General features: G+C 40.1%; 2 protein-coding genes and 1 long non-coding RNA gene across 4 annotated transcripts in view; 2 read left to right on the top strand and 1 right to left on the bottom strand.

The window, feature by feature from the left end:
• Positions 1 to 7,320, bottom strand: part of wdr18 (WD repeat domain 18) — a 39,147-nt gene extending 31,827 nt beyond the window's left edge. The window contains exons 1-4 of the mRNA XM_072438815.1: positions 7,055 to 7,320; positions 6,092 to 6,202; positions 4,418 to 4,551; positions 1,463 to 1,604 (exon numbers count right to left, since the gene is read on the bottom strand). Coding sequence (XP_072294916.1) covers positions 1,463 to 1,604; positions 4,418 to 4,551; positions 6,092 to 6,202; positions 7,055 to 7,264 — 597 coding nt within the window. The 5' untranslated portion in view covers positions 7,265 to 7,320. The remainder of the gene's footprint in view (positions 1 to 1,462; positions 1,605 to 4,417; positions 4,552 to 6,091; positions 6,203 to 7,054) is intronic.
• Positions 7,321 to 9,679: 2,359 nt separating this feature from the next.
• Positions 9,680 to 16,445, top strand: LOC140354070 (uncharacterized). Of its 2 annotated transcripts, none has more exons than XM_072438896.1 (9): positions 9,680 to 10,185; positions 10,466 to 10,508; positions 11,063 to 11,242; positions 12,573 to 13,459; positions 14,145 to 14,244; positions 14,859 to 15,036; positions 15,605 to 15,708; positions 15,777 to 15,949; positions 16,037 to 16,445. In XM_072438896.1, the coding sequence occupies exons 3-9, from the start codon at positions 11,178 to 11,180 to the stop codon at positions 16,231 to 16,233; spliced, it is 1,704 nt and encodes a 567-aa protein (XP_072294997.1). In that variant the 5' UTR covers positions 9,680 to 10,185; positions 10,466 to 10,508; positions 11,063 to 11,177; the 3' UTR covers positions 16,234 to 16,445. The 2 variants fall into 2 exon arrangements, with proteins under 2 accessions (XP_072294997.1, XP_072294996.1); XM_072438895.1 differs by having other exon boundaries at positions 10,454 to 10,508.
• Positions 16,446 to 17,470: 1,025 nt separating this feature from the next.
• On the top strand, positions 17,471 to 18,052 carry LOC140353930 (uncharacterized). Its single transcript, XR_011925935.1, has 2 exons — positions 17,471 to 17,777; positions 17,871 to 18,052. It is a non-coding gene; the product is annotated as an uncharacterized lncRNA (long non-coding RNA).

Genomic DNA, 18,052 nt, shown 5'->3' with positions numbered 1-18,052 from the left:
TCACTCAGCGGCAGATGTTTACGAGCGCGAAGCAGTGGTCTAATAAAGGTCTTGTGTGAGCGTTATATCAATAATATGAGCCAAATAGTCAAACTACTACAGGACACAGGAAGACCCCAGGCCAACCCGAAGAACCATTTACACCCGCAAGCGGCGATAAAGGATAAACCTGTTGTTTGGTCCTGTACATTTATCCGACACATGTGGCCACACACTCATTATCAAATACACAGTACAGACTAGAATTGGGCTTTTAAATAAATTCATGATTTGTGAGATATTTATTGTACATTTTGAAAATGAAATATGAACAACACTATGACAAAGTGCTCATTATTCACAGGGAGGGGCTGAATGTTGGAGAAATTGTGTTCTTATGTGTTCTGGAACGGTCTTGTTGCACAAAAATATTGGACATAAAGAAACACGGAATTGCAGATTATTTTCAACGCTACCATCCCACTCCATTTCACAACTGCCTAAAAACCCCTGCCATGGACACAATAAATGGATACATTTGGAACACAAACTGCACCAACATCATAATCGACATAGGGTGTGATACAAATGTGACATAAAATCACATTTGGACTCAACAAAATGGACACATTTGGCATTGGACAACAGACTTTTTGTGCCTTAAAGGCGGTATGGACGATTTTCCGGCGATTTGAGAACGCAGGCAGAAGTGCGCATGCGCACTCCCCCGTGTGGACTGATACAACACACACGTGCGTTTGTTTATTAGCGCAACGGAGCGCATCACATCGCTTGTCTCCCGTAGATTTCTGTCCACTTCTGCGTCAGCTCGAACTGTCTTTCTCCGTCTTCATTTTGCCCCGTACACTGAGGGAACTATATTATGATAGATCCATGCGCTTAGGCACGTGGAAACGTGGGGACGAGCCTGACGCGGCTGCAGGTGAGCGATAGGTGCGTTTTATGATTGATACATGGCAGGTCAAATGATTCATCCACGCCACGAGGAAATATGATAACAAATTTGCTGAAATAAATCGTCCATACCACCTTTAACTTTCTTTTCTATAGATGCCTCACTTTCCAAGATTTTTCTTTTCAATTTGATCCAACTTGTTTCTCTCTGGTCTTGTCTTGTTTGTTTTGTAGTTTTATATTCTTAATTATGAAAAATGAAAAAATACATAAACTTTTTATGTCATTAAAATAGGTGCGAAGTGTGATTAATCATATTTCAAACGTGTGATTTATCTTTCACATTTCTTTTCAATTGACGGCACTACTCTACATTCATATTTCTTTGGTGGTTAATTTCACAGACCATTCATGTTTTGTGCAATACATGTTCCTCACCCGCAACATTTACCAGCACATTTCTGACGTACTGGCATAATACGGTGTTAGCAGTTATTTAAAAAAAAAGACAAAACATATTGACATTTGTTTGTCGTCACTAAAACTTTACCTGGATTCTGCAGCTTACCTTCACAGTCTGGTCTAACGAGGCAGTAGCCACTCGCGCCTGAGGTCCCATGAGGCCGCAGTGCAGGTCTGTGATTGGCAGAGAGTGACGGGAGAGCACATGTCGCGGCTCAGGCACATGGTTCGAATCCAGCTGAATCACACTGCAAAAAGGACCCAAAAACATTCAGAAAAAGACAACAATACAAGCCTCTAACGTTTCCTCATTTAACATCTGTCTATAACTTGCTGGGTGTGACAAAACTGCTTAAGGGCAGAGCGAAAATAAAGACTAATTAGAATGAGATTCCGTTCCTTTTTGATTTCAGTTCTCCCTTTGTGGACGTTTGAGAGGCAGAAGATGAGGAAATAGAGCCAAGTGCAAAAAGAGGACACTACTTGAAGCGAAAACATGATTTATTAAAGTAAACTCTAGACAGAAAATGCGGGTTTGATCGCACTAGTTTCTTTAAAATCTCATTTCGCTCAGATACGACTAAAGTTTGAGCGCAAAAAGATCGTGGTTTTGAGTCGTCGTTTGTGGGAGGTTGTGGAAATCAGACGAACGGCGTGGAAGCTGATGATGAGGGTTCAAACGGCATGTTGCAGCAGAGGCATGTTTTATTACTGACTGGGGCTTTCAGACAGACGTCCATCAGACAAACGGAGAGAGCGCGTTTAACATTCCGCTCAGGTTTCCCACAATCCTCAGCGCCTCCTCCCGACGTCATCACATCAGAGCACGCGCAGCTCTTGAGATTGCGAGAGCACCTTTGCAACTCCCTACAACGGCTGGGATCTTGCTCATTTTCGGGCCCCGGGCGTGATTTCTTGATACGCCTTTTGAAAAACGAAGCCTACAGGCGAGCGCGGGCCACGACTATACCGTACTTCCTGAGGTCAAAGGTCACGGAGTAGGTTTACGCAACGGGATTACGGACGAGGCTGTGAATGACCTGGTTTCTGTCTGCGTTCTGTCAGGGAGAGGAGGCAGCTCGGAGCCAATCAGCTTCCTCCACGGTGCGTCGGGTGCCAGGTTCAGCTCAGAGAAGGAGCCGGCTTCTGCCTCGGGGGGCTTTTGCGAGTCCGCCTGCCAGTCGCCTGTTCTTTTTTTTATGCTTTAATGACTGAAGAAGACTGGTCCTGATGCATCGCTCTGACTCAACGCGGAAACAAACTGAAATGAAGATGCACAGAACCGGCTGAATAATAATGAACTGGCGCTTTCAGGATATCACGAGCTACAAAAACAGATGAACAAACCTCCAGCTATGAGACAAATGCAGCTAATTGACGCCAGCTCACAGTTGTCCCATGAGATTGGGGAGTCACATTCCACAAATTGGATAAGAATGCATATTTTAGAAAACCTGTATTGCAGCAGGTCACAAATCTGAAGCAATAGAATTGGATTTCTTCAAACATACCATGCAGCTTTTTAAATGAAAATGTTGCAGTATTTCAAGTAAAAAGCATAGGCAAACATGGCAATGGAAGGGTATACTTTATAGTTATACTGGTTGCACAAGAAATCTTCATTTGAATCAATTATTTAATAGCTTTTTTGGAATAAAATTTCACTCATGCTCTCTCGTTTTTCTGATCACTATGAATTTGTATTAAATATTTGATTTGTTCAATTTGAAATACTGATTGAAATGTCTATAGATTTGGCCCCAACATGGTAAGAATGTCACTTTACAGACGACCACCGAGTACAAAGCATGAAATCCCTCTGCTGGCAACACGTGTGGGGGAAAATGATAAAAACATTATCCCTCAATATTTTTTGGAATCATCTCATACCAATATTCATAATGTCAATCCACTCCAAATGGATTCAACAGTCTTAGTTAAGATTTTACTATCGGGGGGAGGAAGTGAGAACTACAAAAATCACTTTATATGCTTATTTCCAAGATCGTATTAAAAGTTATTATCACAGCCTTTTAAATAGTTTTCATTGTACTCAATATTCTAATATCTGTGAATTTAAATGTTTTAATAGATCATCTCTGCATTGTAGTACCAAGTAAAGGGCTTTGGTATTAAGTATTTTCCCTGTAAACTGTGCGGGATGAAAGGAATGGTCTTCAGTCTCTAATGATTAAGACTATTCTCTGCTAAAAACAGATTAGCTGATCACCGGAAAAACATTACAGTCCTAAAAACAGAGTGGGTGCCATAAAGTACTTTCTTTTAGTTCCTTTAAGGACACGTCGGCTTTGTTCCTCCATTCGATCAATCCCAGACACTAAAAACAGTTTCCATTCCCAACCAAAAATCACCACAGTGCGTGCAATTAGCAGCCAGACTTTTCTAATACTGCTAAAAGTGTCCATTTTGGCAGGGATCTTTGACTAATCCATCACGCCTTTAGGAATGCACTTCCCTCAACCTGGCAAATGTACCACTCTTAATCAGCTGTCAACAATAAAAAGGTAGTGGATTTTAAAATCACCCTAGGAGGACAGACCGTTCAGCCAAAACATAAGCAAACCCTCAGCAGTTTGAAGTGAGCACAAGCATTTGGACATTAATCTTAAGTCTTATTTATAATTGCCAAATGAAAATGAAAAAGCGCAAATTAATTATCAGATGTCACAGAGGTTAAAATAATGCTGCATAAATGCACTGAAAAAGCATTCAGCTTGATGAAACTGCTGATGCAATTGGGAGAAAGTGGTATGAAACGTAACGAATCTACACTAGACGGGAAACGTGTCACTGTTAATACTGAGTGTCTGCCACAAGAGACTGACAGATGTATAACTGGAGAAGAACACAAACCTGTAAGCGTCAGTTACTTACTTACGCTACACAAAAGCACCCTCTAGTGGTCACAAAAGGGACCTGTCCAGACAACACTAAACAATGCTGCATTTTATATTATCCCAAACACTTTTCTTTAGTTAAAGTCTGCAGTTTTATGTTCTACTGTGTTGTTTAGGCAGGCAAAGCAGTGAATGAGCCATACCTGGACAAACTCCACACTAAAGCCAGGTTATCTCTGCCTCCAGAGACAAAGTGACTGGTGTCGTCTGTGAACTTCAGACAGGTGACGTCCTGGTAGTGCCTGTTCAGCACGGACAGCAGCTTCCCTCTGGACACCTGAGGAAATAGCACACATTTTATACAGCAACAGACTTAAAAAAAAAAAGATTATTTTTGCATTGGCCATTAAAGTAAGATAAGATAAGATATTCCTTTATTGTCCCACATGGGGAAATTTCAGTGGTGCAACGCAGGTAAATACAGAGGTAGATACAGAAGAACAGATCACTTATAGGAAGTCTGAAAAACACTTTCAGTAGAAGATCTCCTATAAATAAAAACTCCCATAGACAAATAAATAAATAAATACCATTGCATGTGATCCCGACAGTAATTGCACATGATTATGTGTCACGACAGCACATAGATTGCACATGAATTTCACAGTAATTGCACATGAATTGCACATGAATTCCAACAGCAATTGCACATACGACAGAATTGCACATCAGTATTAGGTTAGGTCAGTATTGCGACGGGATAACGTGACGCTCTCCGGGTAAGACGACTGTTCTCCGCAGTTTCATGAGTTCCTCCTTTGTGGAAACGCGGTACGGCGCCAGCGGCGGGGCCGGAGCCGGGGGGCGGGGCCGGAGCCGGGGGGCGGGGCCGGAGCCGGGGGACTCAGAGCCAAAACACATCGCAACGACACGACGAAAACACTCAATCCAGCCGAATAAAGTCAAAACAAGTTAATTTAAAGCGATTCCAGTGCGTGTCCCGATCGTTCGTGAAGTTCCTCTTTCATATAAACGTGTATATAAACGTGTACCGACGACACGCCGTACTTTAGCGCGGCCGGAGGGCGCGGGGGGGGGGACTGGTGGGCTAGTTCGGAGCTAGCTCACGTCACAACAACACAACGAACGCAACGAAAAACGCTCAAATCCAGCCAAAAAAGTCAAAAACAGTTGAATTAAAAAACTATTCCAGCGCGTGTCCCTATCGTACAGTAAAATAGAAAAAATATACTAACTATATTTACAAAATATAGGAGATAAAGCACAATAAGTGTGAGAAAGAAGAGAGAGCGTTTACATCGGGCTGCCAGCTGTACCAGCGCCTTATGACGTAAGTAGAATCAGAATTGCCACTGATTTGTTGCCAAAGAAACAAAAAATCACACAAACTAGGAATTTGCTTTGGCTATGTGATGCAGCACAGAACAATGACAAATAACAGTAAAATATTGAAATATAAACCATGCACAAAATAAAGTGTTGAATGCAAATGATACATTATGACAAATAACAGTGCATTATTAGCAATGCAAATATCTAAGTAAGGGTCATGTAACTCAAGAGCTTTTCCACCATTTAAGAGTCACAGCACATGTTTTAGTTGAAATTATTCTGTGACAAACCACATACTAAAACATTGTAAAAATGTAGTATATAAGATGGTGAATAATGTCCACGCCACCATCTGGTTCTTTAAATTTGGCAATGGTAATGGTTTTGCCTTATTTTTTAGTTCAGAAGTATGTTGAAAAATGATTAAATTAATTCTATGTTTGAATCGGTTCACTCAGTTTTATCAAGGCAAACCTGGCAATACCAGTGTGCACAAAGGTATAAAAATCAAGGATCGGACTCACCTCCCACAGGTAAATTGATTCTGCAACACCTGTAGCGAGGAAAAGGCCATTTGGTGAGGCGGTCAGACAGGTGACCACACCTGGACACACGATCTTCTGCTGCAGCTGATCCTGGACAATAAAGACATTGCATTACAACAAAACAAAAAAGCAACAGTGTGAGAGCACTTTGCTGCAACAAAATACTAACTTAGTAATCGGCTAGTCAGTGATTATTTTTTCAATAAGTTGACTCGTCAAAGATTTATGTCTATTGTGCAATGGGACTTAAAAAAACATATCAACCAAAAGAATAAACGTATGAAGTGTATTATTGATGAAAATCAGAAATAGTGTATTCTTATTTGACATTTTCATTTAATAAACAGAGCTTTCCATATGTGTTTTAGAGTCTGTTTAGTCCAGAAAACGAATATTAAAATAGAGGAAGTCACAATTGGTCGATTAATTGTTGCAGCCCTAGTGGAAGAAGACTTCACGTTATCATCATGTATTGATTATTGGATTTAATTAGCACCTTTCATGTCTCCCAAAGCACTTTACTGTGCTTTATTCCTTCACTCAACACTCAGTGGTGGCATGCCACTCTAATAGCCACAGCTGCCTGGGGCAGACTGACTGAAGGGAGGCTCAATCAACTCAATCGACCAGGCATTGTGGGTAAACTTCAGTGGCGTGTCTTACGTAAGGACAGACACAACAAAGCTGGCACTAGAGCCACTGCTCCCTCCTGTGACACTGAGGCAGGTGTGGCTACGCAAAGACCATGTACATATCACACAGCAGTGGGGTAACCTGAGTCTGTATCGATCCGGCACCAACATATCTCTAATGGGAACTAATAATTGTGTATTTACTGTATTGCTTGTCCCAGAATGATGGCAACACAGCACCACAGGAACACGTTACATAGGAAACAGTTGAGGACCATGCGCAGCTCCTCGGAGGTCTCTACATCAGTACCTTTCTCTGTATTTCCCACACGTTGATGAAGTTCTTTCCGAGCTGCGCGGACAGGAGATACTCCCCGCCGAGCACCGCGAGTGTCCGGGCAGAGCTGTTTCCTCCGCGGTACGAGAGCAGGCTGGAGCCGCTGTGCAGGTCAAACACGGTGCAGTTCCATAGCTGTGAAGTCGAGTCACTGCTCACCACCACCTCCAACGGGGCCGCCATGTTGGCTCCGTCTGCACAACTCAAAACAGCACGCGGGAAACACCGGCGTGTGCGGAGGGTTTGTTTACGTCACTTCCTGTGAGGAGGGGGATGCTGGGAGCTGTAGTGCAGTTATGGATAAATGCAAGTTAAACAGTCTTAGAGAAAGAAACATTTACTTTTAGTCAAGATGCTGAGATGACAACCTTTGAAACGTTTTCCACCACTTGCCTGTGTGGACTTTTAAGCTTTAGTTTTCAAGTTCAAAGTTCAAACCAGAGCTTAGGTAAGAAATACCAGCGTTAAATGCATTGACTTTTCATTATAATTTTAGCTTGCTTATTTCACTGTTCCAAAATCTTTCTTGGTACTTTTAGCGTTTTGTAACTTATGTCCATTGTTTGTTTGTGTAGTTGTTTTTAACGTTTTACTGTGTAGCTTTTTGCACACGTTTCCCAATGTGGTTGTCAAATTATGAATGGCAACTAAACTAAACTTTATAATATACACATAGAACTATAGGCTATCAGGTCATTTGCGTATTATTATTATTATTATTATCTATTCAGACTCGTTGTTTTGTATGATAAAAAAAAGAAGAACATCTAGAACGGATCAAATCTCTGCCCCCGGGTTTGGAGACATTTGCTACAGTCAGAGGTGAATAGCCAAAACATGTTGTCCTACTCATATAACTGCACCATTACTTCAACACATCACTCTAGGATAACACAGTACATAATGAGAAAATGTGGGATTTTCAATGGTTAAGGCGCAATAATGAGAATAACTCAAACATATTTGATAGAGCAATGCAAGAAAGACATTTGGAACGTATAAAATTGACCAAAAATAAAGCTTTTGCTACTTTGACTTTTACTTAAGTCAGAGTACTGTTACACTTAAACATATATTAGTAGGAGTCCAAAAACTACTAAGAGAAGTGCAATTTTATTAAAAGGTTGTTTAGGTAAATGTAACTAACTGAGTACTTCCCACTCCAGATTTTAGAAGTTTAAGAGGAAACTGTGTCTTCAAACACATTAACTATGGCTCCACTTGAATAATAATGGCTGTTTATTCAACACTGAAATAAGATCTGTAGCTTGGAAAGTTAGAAACAGGCCATAAGAGCAGAACCCTTAAATATGGAAAAACCTATGTGCACCCTAGGTCTGTGCATTTTGTATTCATAGCCAATAATTTATGCTAAACCTTTCAGACTTTTGCCTCAGTACAGACAGAGGCAGCTGCAGTATTAACAAAGGAAATTCCATATCATCCAACACAAACACTTCCTCTGCTCTGCTCCAGAGTCTGCCCAAAGGGAGGGCGAAATTACTGCCTCCGCCAACGAGAGCTGGAGCCGCAGACGGACGGAGCGGTGAGCAGCCAGTCAGATGCGGCTGTGGGCGTCACCAAGATCAACATAGATGTTCAAAACCTGGAGAAATACAGGGAGACAGAGGTACAGGCAACCAGAGAAATGGAAGAATGGGCAAAGCGAGGATATATCTAATCCAGGTGAGATTAAAAAGACAATAATTCTTGCTGTATGAGGAAGATTAAACTAAAACGAAAGGCTAGACAGCACTTTCAACTCTGTTCATTCAGAAGAAAAGGTAAAGAAAAGGACATTCGTGCAAGTTTAAGTTAATTTTAATGTCTAATCTCTGCTGTTCTTACATGATCCTGACAAACTTTCTATCCGCTATTGTTTTTCCTCTACGACATCGTTCACAGGTCACTTAATCTGTTAAATAAACCCTTACTTTGTGCATTTTGAGGACTGAGGTGGAGACAGCTGTCTAGATTACAAAATATTTGAACTATCTGAAGACTGTGGGGAGGGTCCATGTTGATAAGATGAAATATGAGCTGAGGTTTAGAAGTCGGCTGTTATTCCTAACCCAGCGGCCTGAATTATTTTCATAGTTTTGGTCAACAAAGAAGTTATGGTTTTGAGGCAGTCACTTTATCTCTCTGACCTACATAGCAGCATGTACCGGTAATCTTCTCCGTATGGTTTTGATTTGTTGCGGCTTAGTTTGGTATGCTTTTTACTTTACGAAAACGTGTATCAGGTATGTATTTATTTCACTCTTCATCTTGAAGATGTAAATGGTAAGTTTTGTTCAGGAGTCCCTAAAGGCTCCTGTTGTGCTCCAGCATCACCTGTTAATTGACGTAAGTGAGTGCCAGGTCATCTGTGCGAATTGCTCAGGTGGGAATGGATTCACGAGGTGTCAGCATTTATAGCTCAAGAAACATAATCAATCTGTAAGTGCTTTGTTTTCAATTTAATCCCCAGAACAGCGTTGCTTTTACACGTTATCTAAAAAAAGTCTGCGTTCTTATCCCCACAGAAGCAGTGGGTAAATCCAGAGCGGCGCCCGAGGAATGTTGGCCCTGAATGTTGGTCAAGAATAGGTGGAATACCTAGCAAGGGGATTAGCTTACATGCCTGTTTTAGGTTGGTTAAAATAAATACTGAGAAGGCTTCTGTTATTTCTACAGTATTGGTTGTGTAACTCCAGCTTTTTTGCCTTTAATTAATTTATATATAAAAAAATTCTGTTTTTTCAGGAGATTATCCTGACGAGAATATCTCGACTCCAGCCACTCCACCATGAGGTCCAGCAGCTCTGGAACTCATGTTTTAGACCCTCTCACTGCAACCTCCACCTCATGCAGCAGTGATGAAGACTTACCTGAATTCAGCTCTCAGAGCGACCTGGACAGTCTGACCTTTGATCCCTGTGAGGGTTCTGTCAATAGTGAAACGTCGCACACTTTCACCGGGCTTCAGGAGGTGGAGCTGGTGAGGAGCAATATTCTGTCTCTGACTCAGAAAGTTCAGCTGAACCGGAGCCTCCTCCAGCACCTCCTCAGGTCGACTGCAGCTGAGGGACAATCAGAGGACACGGGACAAACTAACACAGGTGAGTGTTTGTGGTGAAAATATACTGTCTATGTGCTCATGTTTATGTAGAAAAGACATTCTTTTCCTGTAATATTTTCTTTTTTTCTCTTTTGTGTTACCTGGGAAAACAGATGGGAATCAGCACCAATTGCTATATTCTATATAAATATAATATAGATTCATATGAAGAGAGTTTTGTTTTTATTTTAGAAGTATGCTGGATAAAAGAGAACTTTTATAATGTGTTTCTTGTTAGGTTTGTTCACTATGTATTTTTTGTCTTTCAGGTTCTGATTTAGATGTGTCCGATTCAGAGGATCAGCAAAATGGAAACAGGTAATCGTGCTTTCATGTCACGAGACGTACCATGAGACAACTTTACAAATACCTTCATAACTGTAAAAAAGCCAGACAGCCTCCTTTTCATTGTACTGTTTCAATATTTTGAAATATTGTGATGAAATTAGTCACACAACTTTTATCCGTCAGTCTTATCTGTTCTTGTCAGTGAGGCGATGAAGAAACTTTATGAAAAACACACACAAAAACCCTATGTTTATGTGGGATTTAGTCGTTTTCTTTGCACAATGACACAGCTTTTTGCATTATATAATTTTCTTAGGAATTAATTCCTTCCACCAATAGTACATATGAGTTAAATTAAAGGCTATGTTTGTACTTTTACTAGTTAGGTTTATACCCTTATTCATGACATACTTTGAATATCTTTTCAAATACTTTATCATAAGTAAAAACAATGATAAAGCTTTAAAAAGACACAGACAGTCCATCCACAATGCTGATGTAAACAGTCTGTGTCAGTTCTCGTCAGGTTAATTAGTCCTGACGAGCTGCTCTGTCTAATCCTCCTTCCTCTGTCCCATGCACCAATGGAGTGAGCTGACGTCAGCCTCCCCCCTCCCCCACCCGCTGTCCCGGGCCTGTGCGTGTGTCAGACCCTTTGTGTCCGCTCCGTTGCCGCGGCAGCAGCAGTGTGCGGACGGCGCTCGTATGAAGCGTCGCCCCGAACCCCTGAGAGCTGACCACAACCTGCTGGCCCCCGACACACGTTTCCCGTGAGTACTCACCCGGTCACTCACTGACCAGAGTTTGTTTTGTGTGTGTAACTTTAGGTGAAACTCAACAGGTGGATCATCTGTCTGAGCTGTCCTCTCGTATCTACTGTTTCTGTTCATCAGGAAGCATTGTGGTCATTCCTTATCTTATTATTTCATCTATATTATTGTTTCATAAAATTTACTCACTCATTTACTTCACAACAATTATTTTTAAAAGGTAATTTTTTTGTATGTCGTATGTTGTATGTAAGTATTAAAATACTACTGACTAGTTGCTTATTAAGATAAGCGTAATCACATTTTGATGATTGTTATTTGCCCTAGAGACTCAGAAATACACGCCTAAAGATGACAGCTGCATTTTTAATGTAAAAAAAGAATGAACAATTTCTGATTTTCATCTAAAATACACTTAACTTCATTATTATTCTTAAAGCCTTCATTCACTATATTTCAACATTGTATTTGGATAAATATTTTTAAAATCTCATTGTACAAGTTAAATTATTGTTTGACTAGTCGACTAATAGAAAAAATAATCGCTGACTAGTCAACTACTAAAATAAATAGAAGCAGCCTAGACTGATGTTGTGATATAAAATTAAAGTATATCTGATTTATATTCGCATTAGTTAAACATTTGAGACTAATTGCCTCCCAAGAGTAATATTACATTAGGGGCCTGGCCGTCACACGCTGTCACACGCTGTCACATGTGTTTCACTTGAAGAGAGCTGTCATGCTTTGTCTGCAGCTTCCTGTCTGTCTCTGTCACTGACAACACACACAATCACAAGGATTTACCTTGTAGAACTCAGTGCCATGAAATAATGTTCATTATTGTTCTTAATTCATATATATATTTTTTATTATTCAAAGAGGATAAAAGCTTAAGGAAGTCTTTGATATTCACTGAATTTGTTTTTGTTTTAATTGAATTAAACCAAAGCTGTACTGTTTCATTCGGTTTTTTACCTTGTTAAATAAAGGTTAATAAAATAAACTATAATCTATTCACAGCTATGTAATTACGTTCATTGTTAGAGGCTTTATTGTGTCTCCCGGCATCTACTTTTTTATCAGTTGTTTTTTGCTACTTGCAAAAAAAAGTAAATACTATACATTTCCAAAAAAATGTGCATTTATCAGACGATCTCCACACAAAGTCATGCATGTGCTGTATGAGTTGTATGAGTTGTAAACCGAGAGAGAAACATTGTCGTTATATTGACTCAAGATTGCAAGATTTTTAGTGTCTGAAAGATACAAAACATCCCCTCACAGTTAAATTGATGTGTTAATATATTTACATTTCCGTCTGCTACAGGCCGGGGGTCAGGCACTGTGCTATCTCCGAGGTGAACTCTTACCATAACAACTCCCCTCGCACCCAAACAGCCGGCCGGTCCTCAAGACGGCGCCCAGAATCCTCCCCAAGCCGCCGGCTACGCTTTGAAGATGAAACCGAGAAGGAGGCGGAGTCACGTTACCTGGAGCGACAGAAGAGGAGGGCGGGGCAACGAGCGCAGGACATCCTCGTATCCAAACCCGACGTGTCGCAGTACGTCAACGGCCGACACAGAGTCACGGGTGAAAGCCAGTACTCGGGGCGACTCGGGGTCAACCTCCAGCTGCACCCAACTCCGCCGGTTTACAACCAAAGCCACAGTTTGTACCCGATCCCACCTGCCAGACCAGTCATCAGCCTGCGCACCGAACCCATCAAAGAGACCTACATCGGCGTGGTTACGTACAGCGACAGTGATGGGGGAGAAACTGAGGAGCAGGTGGGCCAGAGGAGAGCCACAAACACGGGGGGCAGAAGAAGGACCAATCACATAAAACAAAATGGACTTCGTAAGCGGTCAGACTTGCCCGTCAATCCGTACGAGCCAGAGAAAACCGCTATTCCCACACATGCCGGAGTTTCAGCCCCGTCGACTGCGAAAAGCTACTCTTCTCCCCTTTTCTCACCTGCTCCTCCTGCATCACTTGCAGCGACTTCACACAACGGCAAGCACAGCGGCGCAAGGACCGACAGGAGACATAAAAAAAGCAAAGCCAAAGACCAGAAGTGCCAGAACGCCGACCCGACTGAGGATCACGGCGAGCGGGGGTCAGAGGAAGAGACACTTCCAAGTCGGCTCCAAACTCAGGGAGGTTTAATTGTGGGTGAGAGCAGCCCGGACATTAAAACGACCACCTCTTCAGCAGGTTAGTAATTCTGATGTGCCAATCAATAAGTTTTTATTTCTATAGTCTTTAACAACAATCACATTTCAAGGTAGTGTATGTAGCCTGCACTTCTACGGTTTGAAGGAAAAAACTAAAATCGCAACTGAAGCTGGGTTGTCAGCGCTTTAACCTGAAGACAGACGTTTTTCTCATTCTCAAAGGCTGCACTGGTTCATGATCGGTGCAGGTGCTGGGCTTTAGCTCATGACCGTTCAGATCAAAGAAAGGACGCAGAGGTTTAATCACACTGGATTTCAGCTTTGAAACTGGCAACACAAATGAGAGACTCAAAGTGAGGCTCATTCTGTTTTCTGACTGGAGAATCGTCTTGAGAACAAAAACACCAAATTGTAACATAAACAACCCGGACATCATGTCCAATGTTTTTGTTATTAAGAACATCAACATTAAAATTGTTATCTGTAAATGTGTAACTGGATTTGAACATGTTTACCTCTATCTGGGGACAAAGATGGGTCATGTTTATGTCATTTGAAAGGACACACGCAAAGCAAAAGCAAACATTAAAAACGGGATTACAAAGTATTACAAAGTACAGTACATATAAAAATATTTTTTTTACAATCAATTAACAACAAAGTGTCCTATTGACTTCTATAGTGTTATTATGTTTGCTGTTATATGTATTTTTTTTCTCACACAGGGGGTCATCAAATCCAAACAGCATCAAACTCTAACGGAAACAAAAGATCAAATGGATCAAAACAGCCAACGAGGGCGGAGCCTCCGTCTCCTCTTGAGCCGTGAGTGTTTAAAAGCACATTTACATCCTGCTGCCGGGTGGTGGAGTTGTTTAGGCATCAACACATGTGCAATGGTCCACGTGCAGCCGGCCGCAGCGTTGTGAGTTTGAATCCAGGCTACAATTTGCTGCATGTCCTGCCTATTCTCATCCCCATTTCACTCTAAATTTGTCCTGTTTAAAAAAAACCTTTAAACACATACAAATTGAAAATAAAAGCAGATCCACAAGACCGTTTTCTATGTAGTTTATTGCAATAACATTAACATTATCAAGTAAAAATAATGTTACTCAATTAGAAATACGAAGTAGATGTTCAAGAAATCTGATGTTTTTAAAATATACACTAAAAATTGGAAAAACTCAATCTGATCTGAATAAGCAGTGCAAGAAACAGATGTTCAAATAATTTAATATTGTCAACCTTAAAGCTTTTTTCACATGTATATAGTGTATAAAATATATTACTCAAAAGGTTGTGTCTTATTTTAAAATTTCTCCAAGAGTTACAATTTTATTAAAACGTTACTTAAATGTACTTGAGTAAATGTAAGCACTACCCACCTCTTTAAATAGTAGTTTTTCATGGGTTTAAGTGTCTGGTCTGTGTCTCAGGGTGGAGGGCTCTCGTCTCTCTCTGCGTCGTCTCTTCTCCTCGGTTCGTTTGGGTCGCAGTCGGAGCAGCAGTTTGGACAGAACCAGCTCACGACCCTGTTCTCCTGATCTTACATCGGGTCAAACAAAGACCTACGGCCTCCTGAAGAAAACGCCCTCTGTTCAGTCTCTGACCATGGTGCGTACAGAAACAATGTAAAGTGTGTAATAGCTGCGTAGTAGTTGCTTGGTTAGTTTTAATTATAATAAAATGAATAATAATATAAATGTTTATTTCATATGAGAGTGAACGGAAGGAAACTATTTAAATGTCTTTTCAGAAACATTGTATACAGTGTTAAGTTATCTGAATGTCCAGATGACTACAACTGAATCTTTTTCTACAATTAATTTCATGGGATTTTGTTATTTTTTCAAACTAAAATCAAACAAAGACTTTGACTAAAATCACATTATTGTCGACGACTTAAAGTAGGTATTTTGGTCAACTAAAAGTACTAATATTTTTGTCAAATAATACAAACTAAATATAAATGAATGAAAGGAACGGAAAGTTAATCTAGTCCTAGATGCTTAAACTAGACCGTATACTAACTTAACATTCAAAGAACACTTCTTTCCGATCCAATGAAGCAATGCAATACTATTTATTTATTAGTCAGTATAAAAAATCAACACTGATTGTTTGTGTCATAATCAAGCTAAAGTATGTTTTTTTTTTTTTTTCTTGTTTCATAATATTGCAGGGGTCACCGTTTATGAAGCTAAGAAAGGCTGCCTCAGTTCAGAACTTTGTGCTAGAGCAGAAAAAGAAAGATCGCTCTGAAAACTACAAACCCGGTGCTCAAAGGTAACTTTTACTGAAGTATAATCCTGGAGTTGTTGCGTCTCCAGATTGTTACCGTGTTGTGTCCCCAGTGTCCTGCAGCGGTGCCTGAGCGTGGAGGACGTGAGCTGTCCGAGCTCCTTGCGCTCGGTTGGACGCATTCTCCAGGTTTACACTGACGGGACACTGCTTCTGGAGCTCAGTCGACCAAAGAGCCAAACATATGGCTTTCTTATCAGCCGAGGGAAAGGACGGACTGACTCAGGTGTTTTCAAAATCAGTGTTTTTATCAACAATTTCTACCTGTGAGTAAATTCTAAAGGTTGTTATTTTGTGATGTCTGCTGCTCCAGGTGTGTATGTGGAGGACATGGTGGACAGCAGCACTGAAAAGCTGTACGCTGGGCTGCTGGCCGTGGGAGACGAGATCCTGGAGGTGAATGAGGAGAAGGTGGCCTGTCTCAGTCTGGACCAGGTGACCCATCTGCTGAGCCACAGCAGTTCAGTGAAAGTGCGAGTGCTGCGGCAAAGGAAGCTTCCTTCACGGTGACGGTACGACGACCAAGAACAGTCTGAGTGCAGCTTTTAGCACCGAAGCTTCAGCTGCCGAGGACGTGACGCTTTTCAAAGCCACTTTGCTGTTTACTTTTAATATAGTTATTTATTTGCCTGTCACAAAGTTGTCTTGCAGACTCAGCAGTATTATTTTTATTTACTTGTTATGTATATATAATGGTTATTTATAATTCAGCCGTGTCTTAATAAAACACTTTTTTTTCTTAGGTCTATTCTGTTTTACTTTAGTTTTACATCTGAACAGAGGAATCGGTTTTCACAAGGCCCTTTATTGATCATCGATCAATAACATAACTTCAATTTCATTCTTTTTTTTCCATTTGTAGACAAAGAAATAACATAATAGAAATAACAAGTGGTTTCCTGAACAGCATTCATTTACAGGTCTAGTGGTTCATAACATGTTAGCTGTAAGGTTCACATTGGTTAACATACTTTATAAAGCAAATATAACTGATATTACAAATTGTTAGGCTGGTTAATGAAACAGTGATACATTTTTAAACAAAACTGAATACATAAATGAATAGATTTGCTTTTCAATATACCAGTACATTAAATTAATAGTCCAAAAAGTTAATAAAATAAAATCCCACACACATCACACATTTACAGTCCTGCTCATGTTATAGATAACATTTCTTTCCAATTTCTCTTAACACAAACATTGGTTTGAAAACATTTAAAATGTAATTTCATCACGAGGTAAAAGCTTTTACCATGTTTTATGCTGCAATTATGCAGTAATACTCCACTGAAGCAAGAAAAGTATAAATACTACAGTCATTATTTTAGTTGGTATTAGAGCTAAATAATGCTCGGATACATATAGGTAGTGGTAATAAAAAAATGATTATTAACTAGAGTTGACCAAGATATGCTTAGAAATGTGTCAAGGAAATTCGCCCTGTGTACCGTAATGTGAAACAGGACCATGCATAGCCACTACAAAAGAAACAAGAGATGTAAACTAACTAAAATAAGCTTTAAAGCCAAACAGTAACAGGAAGTATGGCTTTCAATAATATTATTAGCTCAGCAGCAGAGAAAGCCTTCAACCATTAAATCACACAGCACATCACAGCAGTAGAAATTCAGTCAGTCAATGCAAATTAAACGTGAACATACAATATCTTAGTGTTATAGAATATTTGCATTAAAAACAAAAGAAAAAAAGTTCAGTAATTAGAAATCAAAACTAACTTACTGGATTACAGTACAAAAATAGGGTTTTACAGGTTAGCTCAACTTAAAATAACAAAAAGTGTTTTGAGGAAACACCAAAAGAACCAAAGTGCCTTTACATTTTAAGAGAAAAAGCAGGTGGTCAAGTGCAGTCCAATCGACATGTTTGTGACATGTCAACTTGACCTGCTTAAATGTTCAATTTGAACCATTATTATTTGGTGATATAACAGCCTCACTATGATATGCAAAAGACAAATCAGAACTAAACTAGGATCGGATGAGGTTTAGTCAAAGTGAGACAAAAATGAAATGATTGCCTATGATTCAAATGTATCAGTCAACTTAAGATATTCCTTTATTGTCCCACATGGGGAAATTTCATTGCGTTGCACCAATGAAATTTCCCCATGTGGGACAATAAAGGAATATCTTAAGTTGTACACAGGAAGTAAATGATCAAATGTGCTGGCACATAGCCATTATCAAGGAAGAAAAATGTTTAACTAAAAAATCTGGTAATAGATGAACTGAAAGATGGAGCTGACAATGATTGTGCTGAGGCAAAGGTAAATTCAACAGTTTGCAGCCAATGTAAAGGATTACAT

This window comes from Eucyclogobius newberryi, unplaced genomic scaffold (assembly GCF_026437365.1).
Source record: "Eucyclogobius newberryi isolate DKJ021-1_F unplaced genomic scaffold, fEucNew1.0.hap1 SCAF_9, whole genome shotgun sequence".
Classification (NCBI taxonomy): Eukaryota; Metazoa; Chordata; class Actinopteri; order Gobiiformes; family Gobiidae; genus Eucyclogobius; species Eucyclogobius newberryi.
Note: the sequence above shows the minus strand (reverse complement) of the source record. Positions and strands in the feature narration are given on the sequence as shown.

Coding starts and splice junctions, on each gene's coding strand:
- LOC140354070 (XM_072438896.1), top strand. CDS start 11,178: ATGAAGCGTCGCCCCGAACCCCTGAGAGCTGACCACAACCTGCTGGCC. Junction 14,245..14,858: donor CCTCCGTCTCCTCTTGAGCC/GTGAGTGTTTAA, acceptor TCTGTGTCTCAG/GGTGGAGGGCTCTCGTCTCT. Junction 15,709..15,776: donor TACAAACCCGGTGCTCAAAG/GTAACTTTTACT, acceptor TTGTGTCCCCAG/TGTCCTGCAGCGGTGCCTGA.